Raw genomic sequence first — 16,068 nt, forward strand, 5'->3', positions numbered from 1 at the left:
GGCCCGGGAGGGCTTGGTGAGAATACGAGGCCGAGCCCAACGGGGAGGGTCTCTGCTGTGGGCTCAGAGGGGGCGGGGTGCAGGGCGAGTGTGTCTCCGAGGGGGACCCAGCGCACGTGTCCACACGGAGTGAAGGAGACGCAGCAGACAGTCCAGAGCCGCGGGCTGTGGCCAGCCGGCCTGGGGAGGGACGAGGGACGGCCAAGGCGGGAGCCCTGGCCCGGGCTGGGGTGAGGCCGCTCTGCGCTGAAGGGGCAGGGGCGGCCCCCAGCACTCGGCCTGTCCCAAGGCGGCTGGCCTGGAGGTGCTGCTGGATTCTCGGCGTCCGTGTGGACATGCCACCGCAGGCCCGGGACGCTGAGGGGTCCCACAGGCGCTGGGAAGGCCTCGGAGCCCCGGGACGGAGCGCGGAGGAGCCGGGTCAGCCCCATCGCCGACCATCCGAGGGGCGCCAAGAGCAAAGCCCGCCCCTGTTCTCACATCGGTTCTGGTGACAGTGGTCACGGCACCCGTGGACACAGACTTTCTAAACTCTGACTCGCAGCTTTTCCCTCGGGAGCCCATTTTATCCACAGTGTGTCCGCTGAAAGTCTAAAGACAGAGCACTGGCTCCCGAGTCCCGGCCGGGGGGCCCTGCTCCTTGGGTCACCCCCAGGAACGGACTGCAGCCACCGACTCCACACACACCCGCCCGGCTGTCCTCTGTGCTCGCAAGCTGGGTAACTGATTGTCCTGGTGTTCGCGCCCCGCCCTGAGCATCTCTTGGACGCCTTTGGGCTCACATCTCCTGACCGCACACGGCTTCCTCCAGGCCTCCAACCCGCAGCCTCCTCTCACGACTGTCTGGAAGTTGATGTTCCTGCTGCTGCGTGAGTTTCAGCCCATGTGGTGGCCGGGGTGGCAGGTGTCCTGGGCAAGAATGTCAATGGCCAGTTCAGCCAGCTGCTCTGAGCACTGCCCTGAGGAGGAGCCCTGGTGGACCCACACTGAGGGGAAGGGGAGAGGAGCCATGGAGCGTCTTCCCTGGGGAGAGGATACATGAGAGCATCTTCCCTGAGGAGAGGAGACATGAGAGCATATTCCCTGAGGAGAGATACTGTGAAAGTGTCTTCTCTGAGGAGAAGAGCCATGGGAGCATCTTCCCTGGGGAGAGGAGCCATGGGAGCATCTTCCCTGGGGAGAGGAGCCATGAGAGCGTCTTCCCTGAGGAGAGGAGCCATGGGAGCGTCTTCCCTGAGGAGAGGAGTCATGAGAGAGTCTTCCCTGAGGAGAGGAGCCATGAGAGAGTCTTCCCTGAGGAGAGGAGCCATGGGAGCGTCTTCCCTGGGGAGAGGAGCCATGAGAGTGTCTTCCCTGGGCTTCCTGAGGCAAGGGAGCTACAGGAAGAAGTTCCTGGGGAGCTACAGGCCAGTCAGCTCTCCCCTCCCACTCCATCCCTGCATCTTCCCTTCTCTGTACCCCCTGCTCCACCTTCACACAAGTGACTGCAGGCCCTACTGACTCCCGCACCCGCTGTGGGGATCAAACAGAACCTCTCAGCCCATCCTGCAGTGCTCCTGTGTGCTGCTAGGAGCTGCCCCGCCACCTCCTCCCTTCCTGGTCTCCCTCCCCCGCTCTCCTCTCCCAGCCTCCCCGCAGCTCACGTGCTACATGCAGCAGGGCCCCTCGGCAGGCCCTCAGCCACAACTGCCACCCCCCCCCACAGCCCCTCAGCAGGTCCCCTGTCACTCACCCTCACAGGTCCTCTCACAGTCGCTCACCCACTCAGGCCCTTCACAGTCACTCACCCACACAGCCCCTCAGCAGGTCCCCTGTCACTCACCCTCAGCAGGTCCCCTCACAGTCACTCACCCACACAGGCCCCTCACAGGTCCCCTCACAGTCGCTCACCAACACAGCCCCTCAGCAGGTCCCCTCACAACACCAACCCCCCATCCCCACACAGGGGCTCTTGGCAGGTCCCTGTCTCCTCACAGTGACTAACACTGACACCAGGACTGTCCTTGGCAGCAGCCGCCACAGCCCCCTCGCCACACAGCCCTTCGGAGACCGGAGCACAAGCCTACAGAGTGGGATGGGAAACACCTCTCGGCGCCTCTTTGCTATCTGTGCTGCTCTGGGTAAGGGAGCGCCAAGGTAGCTCCAAATCACTATATTTTTATGAAGGATTTAGCTTTTCAGCACAGAGTTTGTGTGCTGGGGTTTTCTTTTCTTTTTCTTTTTTTTTTTTTGCTTTTTGGGTCACACCCGGCGATGCACAGGGGTTACTCCTGGTTCTACACTCAGGAATTACTCCTGGCGGTGCTCAGGGGACCCTATGGGATATGCTGGGATTCGAACCCGGGTCAGCCGCGTGCAAGGCAAATGCCCTACCCGCTGTGCTATTGCTCCAGCCCCTGTGTGCTGGGGTTTTCTGAGGATGAAGCAAGGATAGGGATAATAATGAAAACAATGGAGTTTACGCATTTTTCAAATTAAGAAAAGTAATTCACGTTTGATGTTATCCTTGCTATAGCTGACTAAGCTTCTGATATTAAAAGAAAAAAAGGGCAAGATTTTTACAAATAACGCCAAAAAAACTCAGCCCCAGCTCCAAGCAAATGAGAGTATCATTCCTTCCAAGTCTTTCTGTTTATAGAAAACACCCGTTAAATCCTCATTTACATGCCTAATATCACTCTTAATATCTACTCCAGGAAATCTGAAACCCCAAATATTTAGGACTATTAAAGTTAAAGAAACAACAGTCTGGCTTGTGTATTTATCTCTGAAACTATTAACACTAATAAAATCTATGCCACTACCTAAGAAAACATTTTGTAGCGAGTCTTTAAAAGCTACAGTAACAGTCTACTGCGAAATCCCCATGCCGCAGGAAACAAACGTATCTGGCTGGGATCTTTACCTCAACTTTAGCTCCACGTTTCTGTTTGATTAAAATAAAAAGAATGGAAAGTAAAACACGATTTCATCCTGGTGCTGGGCTCTGGTACCAGCTGCGACTCGGTGTTCAGGGTTGGGACCGGCCTGTGTGCAGCGTTCCTGGTGAGTGCGGAGGTTGGGAGCGAGTCTGCACTGCTGGGTGTGTGCGGGGGTCCGTCTCCAAGCCCCTCCAGCCTCCCACCCTTGGCCCTGCTGGGCTTTGGGGAGGTTCCTCAGGTGCCAGATGCGCACCCCCTCCCAGGGGACGTCGTCCTCTTCAAAGATGACACCCAGACACAGAACTCAGAGCCACACAGGCAGCTCAGTCCACACTGCACATGGGACAGATGCGCGGTACAGAAAAAAATCTAATGAAAAATATAGACATATCTGATTTACAAAATTCATAGAAGACTAACACCCATTTCAGGGCATCTGTCTTCTGACTGGGAGTGTTTACACCAGGCTCCCCGGGATCAAGCCTCACCAGCATCTCTGGGGCCCCCCCGCCCCGCCCCCGCCCCCCGCCCCTGTACCCGGGACCGGAGTGCCTGAAGTTGCACGGGCTTGAGTAAAGGCAGGTACTTGGTGCCTCTCCCCCCTGAGGGCCTCCAGGGGCATCCCTGCCTCTGGCCACGGGGCAGCATGCAGCCCCCGACCCTGTGACATTCCCACCCCTGGCCACGCTTCGGCACGCCCAGCAGGAGGCTCCCCTGTGCCCTGGACAGCCCCAACTGACACACCTGCACACTTCTCTCCTGGCAGGTGAGTCCAGGGTGCCTGTCCTGCACGAGGCAACGGGGCTCGTTCCCCGACATCCTCTATCCTATACAGTCCCCTGAGCACTGCAGGAGGAACTCCTGAGCACAGAGCTTTGGGGGAGTTACTTAGTGAAAGTTATTAAGTAACAAGTAGTAGCAACCCTGAGCATCTGACACGCCATGGAAGCGTATGACAGTGACGATTAGCTACCAAGAAGGAATCATATGCACTCAAGAACAGTGACAGACCAGAGAAACAAAACACCCACGAAAATACCCCCAATTCTGGCACTCTTAGGAAACCTTTTGAAGGTCTCTGGGGCAGGAAGTGGTTATCTGATGTTCCCTGAGCCCACCAGGCACTCAGTGAGAGCGTTCCTTGGCCCCGTGAGTTCCGAGCGACCCCAGCTACGTTGACTGTTTCCCACCGACCTCCCTTCCATGGGGTGGAGATGACAGGAGAACGGACGCCACCCTTGAAGCGCCCTTGGAAAGGATACTCCTCGTTATTCCGGATGTCCACCACCAGGAGCTTCGGCTTACTGGACTTGGTCTTCTTGGGGGCTGTTTTGAAGTGTCCCGTCACCGAGAGCTCGCACAGGTCAATCAGGTCCTCTGCTGAAATCCGGGGTGACACCTCCGACTTCAGGTCGTTTAGGGAGATGGATTCTCTTGACTGCAACACACACACACACACACACACAACACAAATCACAAACATATCTACTGAGGATGTTTTAGAAACAGACTGTAACCAACCAGGAGATCTCCAGGCTTCTGACACCAACTAACATCACGATGGGAAGAAAGGAAACTGTCTTGCTCTCAAGTGACCGAGGAGCTGTTTTTCTTCCTCCACGGTTCACTCTGTACGTGTTGCCGTCAGGCAGAGAGGGTCGGGAGAGACGAGGCAGCTGCTCCCGAGGCAGATGGTTTTAAAGCCACCCCCTTTCCACTCCCTTCACGCTCTTCAGGCATAATTACCCCGTGGGTTGCATTAATTACCACTCCGGTAATACGAGAGATTGCACTCTTGGGATAGATAGTACTTAAAGAAATTGGGTCTAAAAAAAAAAAATGAAGGAATGTTGCATTCTAACGTGAAAGAAGTTTCAAACGTTCATCAGTGAAACTTCACATGCGTATGTGCGACAGTAACTACCCCCGAGAGTTCATTCATCACACACTGGCTCCGTGTTCTGCTTTACAGCTGACAGTCCCCACTGGTGACCACTAATGGGTCTTAAAGTCCCAATTTACTTTTATTTCACTTCTACAACATAATTAACATCACAGGGGCTGGAAGGGTAGCATAGCAGGTAGGGTGCTTAACTTCACACAGCCGACCTGGGTTTGATCCCTGGCACCCCACACGGTCCCCTGAGCCTGCCAGGCATGACCCCTGAACACAGAGCCGGGAGGAAGTCCTGAGCAGCTGCTTGGTGTGGCCCCAAAACCCAAACCAAAAAAACCCAAAACCCAAAACGCATCAATGGTTTAACATTATATATGAATGGCTGAGAGGAAATTAGGGTCTCGGAGATGAATGAAGAGTATACTTGATGCTTCCTGAGATGAACCAACCAAACCGAAAATGTCTTTGTCATGAAGGAGGAAGGAGTTAAGACTCCAAACTAGGACACTCGGGTCATGGCTGATGTCACAGGGCCCAGGCTGGGCCAGAGGAAGGACTAAAGGACTGTGAATAGACCCCCCCCCCCATGCTCTGTCAGAGGGAGAAGAACCCCCCACCCAAACACATACACACTCTTCAAAGGCAACACAATTCAACACGGGTTCTACTTAACATTGACCAAACTTGGCAACTTACTGATCAAAAATTGAGAATTTAGGACTTTCAAAATCCACCTAATTGAAAACATGCTTTTGTAAGTTTTCAAAATCTGAAGTCTAATTATTATCTCATTAACCCTCTTCTCAGTTCTGTTATAGAATTTCTAGATAGGAGAGAACAAAGTATATAAATCACTTAAATGACTTTGAAAACAATTATGCTCAACCAGAGCTTGAAGGTCAATGACCTTGTATTTTCTTGTGCCCTAAGTTCTTTAGTGGTAAAGCAACTGTCCTCTTATTTCATGAGACTGTAAACAGAAATGGAAAATGACTAAACTTTATGGGCTTATGGTTTCTAACAAAAGAGGAAGCATTACAAATTTTAATTTTTTAATATTAGGAGTAAGTCTACCCAAACACTCAGAAACTAAAGAGCTTTAAAACCAGCAAGCCTGTTTTCAGGAACCCTTTGATTTCCTCTGGAAACAAACAAGAGTGAGGACACGGCTACCAGGACTTGTGGGACATGGCAAAGCCGTGTTAAGAGGAAAGTTTAGAGCTCTGCACTCATCGGGAAGGAAGAAAGGGCCCACATCAATAACTTGGCTTCACAGCGTAAGATCTTAATTAATCTAAATGATCAATGAAACCAAGAGACGGTTCTTTGAAAAAATAAACAATATCAACAAACCACTAGGAAGACTCAGAAAGAGAGAGAAAGAAAACCCCGATAAGCTGAATCAGACATGAAAGAGGGGACATCACAACAGAAACCACAGAAATTCAAAGGATCATCAGAGATAACTTTGAGAATCTTCATGCCATGAAACAAGAGAACCTTGAAGAAATGGATATAATTCTAGATTCCTATGATCTCCCAAGGCTGAACTGTAGCACCGTAGCACTGCCATCCATTGTTCATCGATTTTCTCAAGCGGGCACCAGTAACATCTCCATCGTGAGACTTGTTACTGCTTTTGGCATATCGAATATGCCAATGGGTAGCTTGCCAGGCTCTGCCATGCAGGCGGGATACTCTCAGTAGCTTGCTGGGCTCTCCAAGAGGGGCGGAGGAATTGAACCCGGGTCGGCCGAGTGCAAGGCAAACGCTGTGCTATAGCTCTGCCGCAAGGCAGAACTAAGATTTGGAATACCGGAACAAAAGTGGGGGGGAGAGGGTAGGGTGCCTGCCAGGGAGCGGAGGGGGGGAAGGGGGACTGGGATACTGGTGGGGGAAATGTACTCTGATGAAGGATGGGTGCTGGAAAATGATGGAACAAGAAAAGGGGCGGAAGGCTTTCATTTCATTGCTTCCTTAATGTTGCTTTGTCCACTTTTTCTTTCTGGGGTTTCCTGGAATTGGGAAGAAGAAAAAGCTGAAAAGCAAACACAGAGTTTCCCCCGCCCTCCCCCCAAAAATGCTGGCTCTGCTGAAAAAAAAAAACCACAAATAAATAAAAACATTAAAATCAAATGGTATCAAACTTAAAAATAAGTAAATAAATTAAAAAGCCCCACAAGCCAAGCCATGCTTCTTCCTAGACTGCGCCCTCCACAGGAATCCCCGGCTGGGACACAGATTTCTGCTTCCACGGAGATAAACGCCAAGCGCTTATCTCCGCGACCTCTGAGTGCACACGGCGAGACACAGAGAGGTTGCATCTGAAGGAGACGCGTGTCTGGGCGGGGGAGGGATTGGCCCGGGCGTTTCACAGGAAGAACAGATTAGCTGGAGCCCGCAGCACCCCATGAAGCTTTTCAAAGCAACAGCAGCTGCTCCGGGGAAAGGCACCACAGAGCAAGGGCAGAATCGGTGACAAAGTCACAGCTCTCTGGACCTCCGTGACAACCAGATAAGAACTTCGACACGATGCACGCACAGGTCTCCACAAATTACTTTTAGGAGATCAGCTGGATTTTGCATAGATGATACTACTTTGTGCAGAGAACAATTATAACATTAGAAACATACTCTAGTTTTTACTTTATTTGACTGCTTTAGATGCGGTTTCACTGTTCCCGGAATTCTGTCTGGAGGCACAACAATGAAACGTCCTCTGTACAATTTTTCTGCATCGAGTCTCACTGACATTTGCATTTTACCCTGTGACAGAGCTCCGAATTCACAGGACTCCGATCATGGGCAGAGAAGTCTGGCTGAGAGTAACATGACTCTGCATTCTCTGAAGCTGCAGTTCTGCCTCAGAGCCGGCACGGATGGTGCAAGTTAAGCCAGAATGTCAAATTTTCAAAAATAAATTTATTAAACACATCAAAAAGATATCAAACCCATATTCTATTGCCTGTGTAAAGTCAGAATTTACTTAGAAGTGTTACTGAGGGGAAAAAAATCATCTTTCTGCACACATCCAAAAGAACAAAAGCAACCGCTGTTGGAGAGGATGTGGGGAGAAAGGGACCCTTCTGCACTGCTGGTGGGAATGCCGACTGGTTCAGCCCTTCGGCATTATGGATATGGACGATTTTCAAAAAATTAGAAATTGAGCTCCCATTTGACCCAGCAATACCACTGCTGGGAATATATCCCAGAGAAGCAAAAAAGTATAGTCGAAATGACATCTGCACTTATATGTTCATCGCAGCACTGTTTACAATAGCCAGAATCTGGAAAAAACCCATAGAACAGATGACTGGTTGAAGAAACTTTGGTACATTTATACAATGTAATGCTATGCAGCTGTTAGAAAAAAGGAGGTCATGAATTTTGCATATAAGTGGATCAGCATGGAAAGTATCATGCTAAGTGAAATGAGTCAGAAAGAGAGACAGACATAGAAAGATTGCACTCATCTGTGGAATATAGAATAACAGAGTAGGAGGCTAACACCCAAGAATAGAAGAATAGTAGAAATAGGTACCAGGAGGTTGACTCCATGGTTTGGAGGCTGGCCTCACATACTGGGGAGAGGGCAACTGAGAGAAAGAATCACCAAGTATAATGCGGTCGGAGGCCAAGCGGGGGAAGGGTGACGAGTGCCGAATGTAGACTAGAGACTGAACACAATGGCCACTCAACACCTCTATTGCGAACCACAACACCTAATTAGAGAGAGAGAACAAAAGGGAGTACCCTGCCACAGTGGCAGGGTGGGGTGGGGGAGATGGTATTGGGGAGGGTGGGAGGGATACTGGGTTTACCGGTGGTGGAAAACGGGCACTGGTGAAGGGATGGGCTCTCAAACTTTGTATGAGGGAAACATGAGCACAAAAATGTATAAATCTGTAACTGTACCCTCACGGTGATTCACTAATTAAAAATAAATAAGTTAAAAAAAATCATCTTTCTATACTGCAGATCCATGGAAAAGGTTATCAGGGTCTATTCCGCTAACTAAACTGGTTAACACTGGCTCTCAGTATGGCCCAAGAAGGCATTTGCTGCGACCTCTAAGCCAGTGGGGGTGAGACCTCAGAGTCTGAAGCGACAGGCCTCAGGGAGAATGCCGTACCCGTCTGCTACCGAAGGCACTAGCAGGGTTTAACTGAGCACCTCCTACTTCACAGGGAAGGTGTCTATGAGAACACGGGGTGCAAAGGGAGAAATCTTCCCACACACACGTGTGTGTGCACATGTAGGTACTGGTCATAGTCCTATCACACGCTTCAATCTAGTTGCCCAAGACAGAAATCTGGGCCTGAGGAGACCCCTTCTTCCTCTTGACCCCTCCCCCTCTGAACGCCCTCCGAGCTCCACAAACCCCCTCTGGCACCCGTTCCGCCCCTGCCCGATGCCAGCGCTGCATTTCCCCTCCTCGGACCAGGGGTGCTGCTTGTCTCTCTCTGTCCCTCTGTCCTCTGCCTCCCTCTTTGCCTGAAGCCACCCCCTTCAGCCCTCTTCCCAACACCACGTGGGGTTGAAATGAAAATCCTAACTGTGGATCGTTTTACCCGAAGGGGCCACACCCAGCCAAGCCTGGGGGCCCGAGGTTCCTGGCAGTGATACTCGCCCTGGAGAGGGGGCCTGGCAGTGGCCGGACGGGACCGGGGCAACTGGGTGGGGAGGGTGCAGGGGCACGCGCGGGTGTGCCAGGCACCTGCTCGCTCCCTGCCTGCTGATAGCCTCGTGTCATGACAGACCCTCGGTGGCTGCTCCATCGAATGAGACCCGAGTCCCTGGCGGAGCCCCTGGGGTGGACACGTGTCTACCGAGGGCAGGACACACGGGCCCTGGGGTGAGAGACCTAAACTCACGCCCTGGCCAGCCCCCGCGGACTGTGACCCGGCGGGGCTCTTTGACCCTCTGCCCAGCGTCTCCTCCGGGAGGCAGCACAGGGCAGCCGGCTGCAGGAGGAAGTGAGTTCATCATCGGAAGTGAGTTCACCCACCAGAAGTGAGTTCATTGACAGGAAGTGAGGGCTCGCCAGCGTTTGCTCGCCGCACCTCGGACCCGACCCACACCGCCCTGACCCCGGGCGTGGGAAACACCTGCCCGGTGCCCGCTCCTCTGAGCCTGCCTTTGCCGGGGCCCCACGGCGGCTCCTGCCAGCCCTGCTCACTTCTCACACGCCCGCAGACCACCCAGGGCACCCCTGGCCTTGAGCAGTAGACGGGCGGAGTCCTTGCACCCAGGAGAGGGGAAACGGCCCCGTGCGGGTGGCCCCCGGGAACCGTCATGCGCTGACCCGTGGAAGGAGGAGAGAACAGGGGCTGCACGGGAATGGATAAAGTGACTTTTCTGAGTCTCCAGCTTCTCTTCCTGCCTAACTTGGTGCTAGCAGAGGTGTCTGTGCGCTTAAAGCAAAGAAACTACCTCCTGCTTAGGGTGACTCGACTGAAAAATATATTTAAGAAAATAATCAATAGAAGCCCTGGCTCTTCAAGCCTGTGCTCTCCCTTGAACATGTAAAAAAAAAAAAAAAAAGAAAACCAAAACCCCAAAACCAAAAAATCAAACCCGTAAAACCCCCGCCCTGGGGGGGGCACCCCCGTCTCTGCCTCTCTGCGTCTCTGCTTGACCTTCAGTGTCCTTGAGCGCAGGCGGCCGGCTTTCTCATATTCTGTATTTCTAAAAGCTATCACAAAATCTGAATAAGCTCAATAAATATTTGATGAATAAATGAGTAGACAGAAATACAATTAAATCATGCTGCCGAGCAGAAGCCATTCCCGGCCCCGGCGGTGTCCCCAGAAAGGCCGATCATCCGATTGTCTCCAGCCCCGGGCACTGCGGGGCTCACCAACAGCACCCGCGTCAATACGGCCGCAGTCACCCCCTGCTCGGCTTCCCTCCCCTCAGCTGGACACTGCAGATGACAGTCGCTGCCATCTGAACCCTGCAAGACACACGCTCATTAATGAAAGCCAGAGGAGTATAAAGGAACCAGAAAACAGAAGCCACGCCAAGGAAGGCAGGCAAAGGCAGGCTTCTAATAATAAATATATTAATGGAGGGGAGGAGACAAATGTTGGCGCAAATGTTTTTGGAAAATCAATGACTAAAAAAGATCCATATATGAACTGTGTATGCACGATATACATCAGGATGCTTTTAATATATCTTCTTTCTCTTTTCTAATTTTATTCAAACATAAAAGATGCATACATATAGATTCAAAAATAAATTATGCACAATTTAATGATGTTAAAAATTAAAATATTGATTCCAAATATTCTACAAAGAGTTGAAAATCTGAATTGACCTATATCTTCACAGGTTGGACCGAGCTGAAGAAAATGGTGTGTCTGCATCTGCATCCAAATATCACAGAAAGATCTACAGGTTTATGTAAACAGAGGTAAGTTTTAAAGTTTTCCAATGATCATTTTGACCAAGTCTCAGATACATTTCCCTTTCAATCCTGTCTCCCATTTTCAAACAAAGGAGAGTCCTTGGGGCTGGAGCAATAGCATAGCGGGTAGGGCGTTTGCCGTGCATGCGGCTGACCCAGGTTTGATTCCCAGCATCCCATATGGTCCCCTGAGCACCGCCAGGGGTAATTCCTGAGTGCAGAGCCAGGAGTGACCCTTGTGCATCGCCAGGTGTGATCCAAAAAGGAAAAAAAAAACCCCAAAAAACAAAGGAGAGTCCTTGTGTTATAATAACCAAACTGCAGAGTCCGCGGGCTGCCCGGGAAGGTGCCTTAATCAAATATTTACATCTGACAGACATAGCTACACACACATACACGTCAAGATTATTATTAGTAAAATGTATAAAATATCAAAACTGGGTCTGTGAAGACAGCCTGGTGGTTAGGGAAGCCCAGCATGGCTGGGGCTCGAGCTGCACCCCATCCCTGGTACCAACCGCCCCCCCCCCCCAGCGCACTGGTGCCCAGGAGGGTACCCCCAGTCCAGCTGCAGGCCCTCCGGGTGCCCCGGCACTGAAGGGAGCCACATCCGGGCAACGCGCTCCCAGCCAGAGGCTGAGTGTCACGGAGGGCTCCCAGGGCCCCGCATAGCTGGGTCCCGCCCCTTCGCACGCTTCTTTTCAAAGCAACAGGACTGAGGCTCTGGAAACTGAAAAGGACACACAATTACATGTGACCAGGTATGGAACTCCCAGGACTGAGGGGGGCTCAGTTTCAGATGACCGAGCACCTTCCACTAGTCAAAGGATACACACTCCAGAACCATCGCTACCAGGGACAGAAATGCAGTTACTCCCACTAACATAGACAGAAGACTCCTGGCAAACGCGCGTTGCAGGGCAACTGACTGTGAGGGATGTTCCTGAGAGACGCTACTGATCTCACATCTACCTAATGATGAGCAAACGCGCAGGAGTATATAGCAGAGCATTAACATTGTTGTTATTTATTGCTACGGAAGCTGCTACGGAGCACTGTAGCACTGTTGCCCAGTTGTGCATCGATTTGCTCCATAGTGAGACTTGTTGTGACTGTTTTTGGCATATCGAATACGCCACAGGGAGCTTGCCAGGCTCTGCTGTGCGGGCGGGATACTCTCGGTAGCTTGCTCTGCTCTCCGAGAGAGACGGAGGAACTGAACCCGGGTCGGCTGCGTGCAAGGCAAACGCCCTCCCCGCGTGCTATGGCTCCAGCCTGCTCCAGACCAGACGGGAGCTACGGAGATAAGAAAAGTACATAAGGCAGAGAGGTATTGGTAACAAGAGATGTTGTAATTTTTAGATCATTTGTTTAGTCTCCTAAGGGGAAGCGGCACAGGGCCAGGGACATGGCTCGAGGCTGGGCGCCCTGGGCTGGCCTCGGCCACCGCCCGGGAGGGGGAACTGCCCGCGAGTCCCCCGGTGCCCTGGCCTTCCCAGGAGAGGCGGATCCACCGCCACATAGGGACGTGAAGGTGCCAGGAACGGCCGGGACTCCTCTGTAGTGCCCACTGCACGCAGGAGAGGGCAGCGCCCGAGACGGTGCCAGGCTGTTTGGGAAACAGGCGTGTGCGATGGGGAGCGGGTGAGACGTCATGGTCCTGGGTTGATCCGAGCGGAGTCAGTGTGTGACAAGTAACAGACGGCGGCAGGAGAAAGCAGCAGCTGCCCCACGACTGCAGCTCGCTCCTACTACCCTGACCCCTCCGTCCAGACAAATACCGTGTGTGTGTGTGTGTGTGTGTGTGTGTGTGTGTGCATGTGTGCATGCACATGAATGCATGTGTGCCTGAGTGAATGTGTGTGTGCATTTGGATGTGTATGTGTGCATGTGTGTGAGAATGCATGTGTATGCACATGCATGTGTGTGTGGTTCCACAGTGCACAGACACAAGCCTCCGTCTCCCCCCACAGGGCAGGTAAGAGGAGATTCTGAGGCCATCCCTGCACGCCACCCTCGCCCCATCCCTGCCGCTGCACACTGCGTGTCTTTGTCCTTTCTTAGAGCCTGCGTGACGTCCAGGCGCATACAGACGCAGCTCCTGGTCCTCTCACATGCGGCTGGGTGCTGGGGCAGTTTCCGCCCCTCGGCTCTTGTACTACGAGCGTCAGTGAACGTGGGTGTGAATAAACACAGCGAGGCCGCAACATAGACCCAAAGGCAACAACGGGGGAACTGACCCACACAGCGGAGAGGGGATGGAGGCCCGGGGGAGGAAACAGGTCCAGTGGTGGCGGCCGTGGCGTTGGAATTCTGTCCGTCATGAACCGTTATTAATAGTACCATGAACCCCAGAGAGTTTTGAAATCACCGGGCAGGGGGAAGGCGGCCACGGCGGTAAAGGCCCAGCAGGCGTGGCCGTGCATGGCTAAGCAAATCTACGGGCAGAGCTGCTGTCGGCTGACCACTGGCACGGCCTGAGAACACTGGTGGCCGGTGCATGTTTCCATGACGTCCGGTCCACCTGAGGCCCTTGGGATTTTGAGTCGAGACCCAGTGAGGCCTGTCCAGCTGTCCCGCCTGGACAAGAGGGACGAGTTCCAGTCACGACTCCCTTCACTCAGAATTCCTCGGGCCCCGGAGACACCGGGTGGCAGAGCGCCTGCCTGGCAGCCTGAGGCCACTTCGGAGTGCGACCCTGCTGGCACGGCCAGTCGTGGGCCAAGGGAAGGCGGGGGCGACCCCCAGGAGCACCTGGGCCCTTGCTCAAGGCCACACCACCCACTGCAACCAAGAGAAGGGAGGGCCAAGCAAACAGGCATATCCTGAGGCTCCACCCACAAGTGCCCACCCAGGGTGCCTTGGGTGCTCCTGGGTCCCTGCCAGCTCACCCGAGTCCCTCGGAAACAGGGACGAGCCTTGGCACGCGGGGGGGTCTGTGCTCCCACGGCTGTGTTCAGTACAGGGCAGGGAGGAAGGAGGTTCCGGGGGAGGGCGGCAGACAGTGACAAATTAAAAGAGGGTGCTGGGGGCCGGGGTGGGTGAAGGCAGCCGTGACACGTGGGCCAGGATGCTCGGGGGAGCAGAGAGACGGTGACAGGCAGCGGAGACGGACCCACCCGTGTGGGACCAGGCCGTGTGGGCGGGAGGCGTGGAGGAAGCGGTGAGGACAGGATCTGGTGTCCGAGAGAAGTAGAGCCTGGCCCGATCTCCTGACTCCTCAGCAGTCTAACTCAAGACGAAGATCAACAACCCGGAGGCGGAGAGTGATGGGGAGAAAGTCCCGAGGTTGGCGGGCGCTGTCAAGGAAACCTCAGACGACGTAACCACACAGCTTAGAAATACGCAACGCTGAGTTTGGGGGCAACACTCGCCAATTCTCATATTCTCACATGCATGTGTGGGCCCTGCTCACTTCGTGCTCGGCCCCACTCTCACGGGAAGAGCGACAAAGAAAGCAGCCTCTCCAGTCTGACCGAGACGGAGAGCACAGTGGGCGGGACACTCGCCTGGTCAGCAGCTGGCCCAGCTGCGATCCCCAGCACCTCGTCTGGTCCTCCGACCCCCGCCAGGAGCGAGCCCTGAGCACAGCTGGGGGTGGGTCCCAAACCCAAAATAACAACAGCACGAAATAAAGGGAACAAAATTGGAGCCGCCCAGCAGAACACCTCACCCCTGCATATCTAAGGCAAATCACTTCAGCGGCATCCTGAATATTTTCGTCTTTCCCTTTTACTTTTCAGGGAGGGTGGGCTTTGTGGGGAGGAGGGAGAATTTCCTCCCAGTGATCGGGCACCGCAGGGCAACGTCTCCGTGGCTCGCTCCTGGACACCGTCTCTGCTCTGTTTCTGAGTCATTTTTCTCTCTGGTCTGTCACCTTAGAAGCAGCTCGTCTCTCCCGGCCTTGCTGCCCTGTGTACGAATGAAGGGACGAAACAGGCATCGTCTTTGCTGTTGTCTGTTTGCGGTGTGGGGTGGAATAAAGACTTCATCTTTGGAAGATTTCCCACTGGCCGTAGGTCTCAAACTTTCCTCCCGGGATCAAGGTGGGAAATTTCTATTCCAAGAGACTCGGGCGTGACTCTGTCTGGGTGTCAGACGAGCAAAGCGGGCCGCGTTAAAGCAGGGTGCACACGCGTGTTTACGCAAACTGAGAGTGACCAGGACAAAGAAGAAGCCCCCTGGTTTAACCTGGATGCCGGCCCATGCCTGAGAGGACCAGAACCTCCAGGAAAGAGGAACTAGGGCGGAACCTACAGGAGCGCTGGAGCTGGAAGCTGAAAAGGTGGGAAAAAACAAGGCTCCGTTTGGGCTGGAAAACCGCCGATTTGATGAGACGGTTGGAGTGAGTCTCTGGGGTGAGGCAGCGGACACAGGCACTCGGTTAGAAGGCTGCCTGCCCCGAGTTGACAAGATGATGTAAACCGATGTTCCTTCACCAAAAATTCACTTTATAAAGGGCAAAGTTCAGGCAGGAGCGAGAGCACAGCGGGTAGGGCATTTGCCTTGCATGTGGCCGACCCAGGTTCTATTCGCAGCATCCCATACGGTCCCCCGAGCACCACCGGGAGATATGCCTGAGTGCAGAGCCAGGAGTAACCCCTGTGCATCGCCAGGTGTGACGCAAAAAGCAAACAAAACAAAACAAGATAAAATAAAAACAACACAGGGTAATGTTCAAGAGTCAATAGACATGACGTCACTTCCTAGCAACCATCCGAACTCTGTAGAGAAGGTACTGGAGCTTGAAGGAAGGCAGAAGGCCTGCCCAGTGCCGCCGGGAGAAAGGCAACAGAAGGCCGGGAACCTTCCCGGTATGTGCGAGAACGCAGAGGGGC

The 16,068-nt window shown here is 53.3% G+C and overlaps 1 protein-coding gene across 1 annotated transcript in view; it reads right to left on the reverse strand.

The window, feature by feature from the left end:
* Positions 1 to 16,068, reverse strand: part of TBCK (TBC1 domain containing kinase) — a 154,760-nt gene that overhangs the window by 14,996 nt on the left and 123,696 nt on the right. Inside the window, exon 24 of the mRNA XM_004612696.2 lies at positions 4,184 to 4,359. Coding sequence (XP_004612753.2) covers positions 4,184 to 4,359 — 176 coding nt within the window. The remainder of the gene's footprint in view (positions 1 to 4,183; positions 4,360 to 16,068) is intronic.

This window comes from Sorex araneus, chromosome 6 (assembly GCF_027595985.1).
Source record: "Sorex araneus isolate mSorAra2 chromosome 6, mSorAra2.pri, whole genome shotgun sequence".
NCBI lineage: Eukaryota > Metazoa > Chordata > Mammalia > Eulipotyphla > Soricidae > Sorex > Sorex araneus.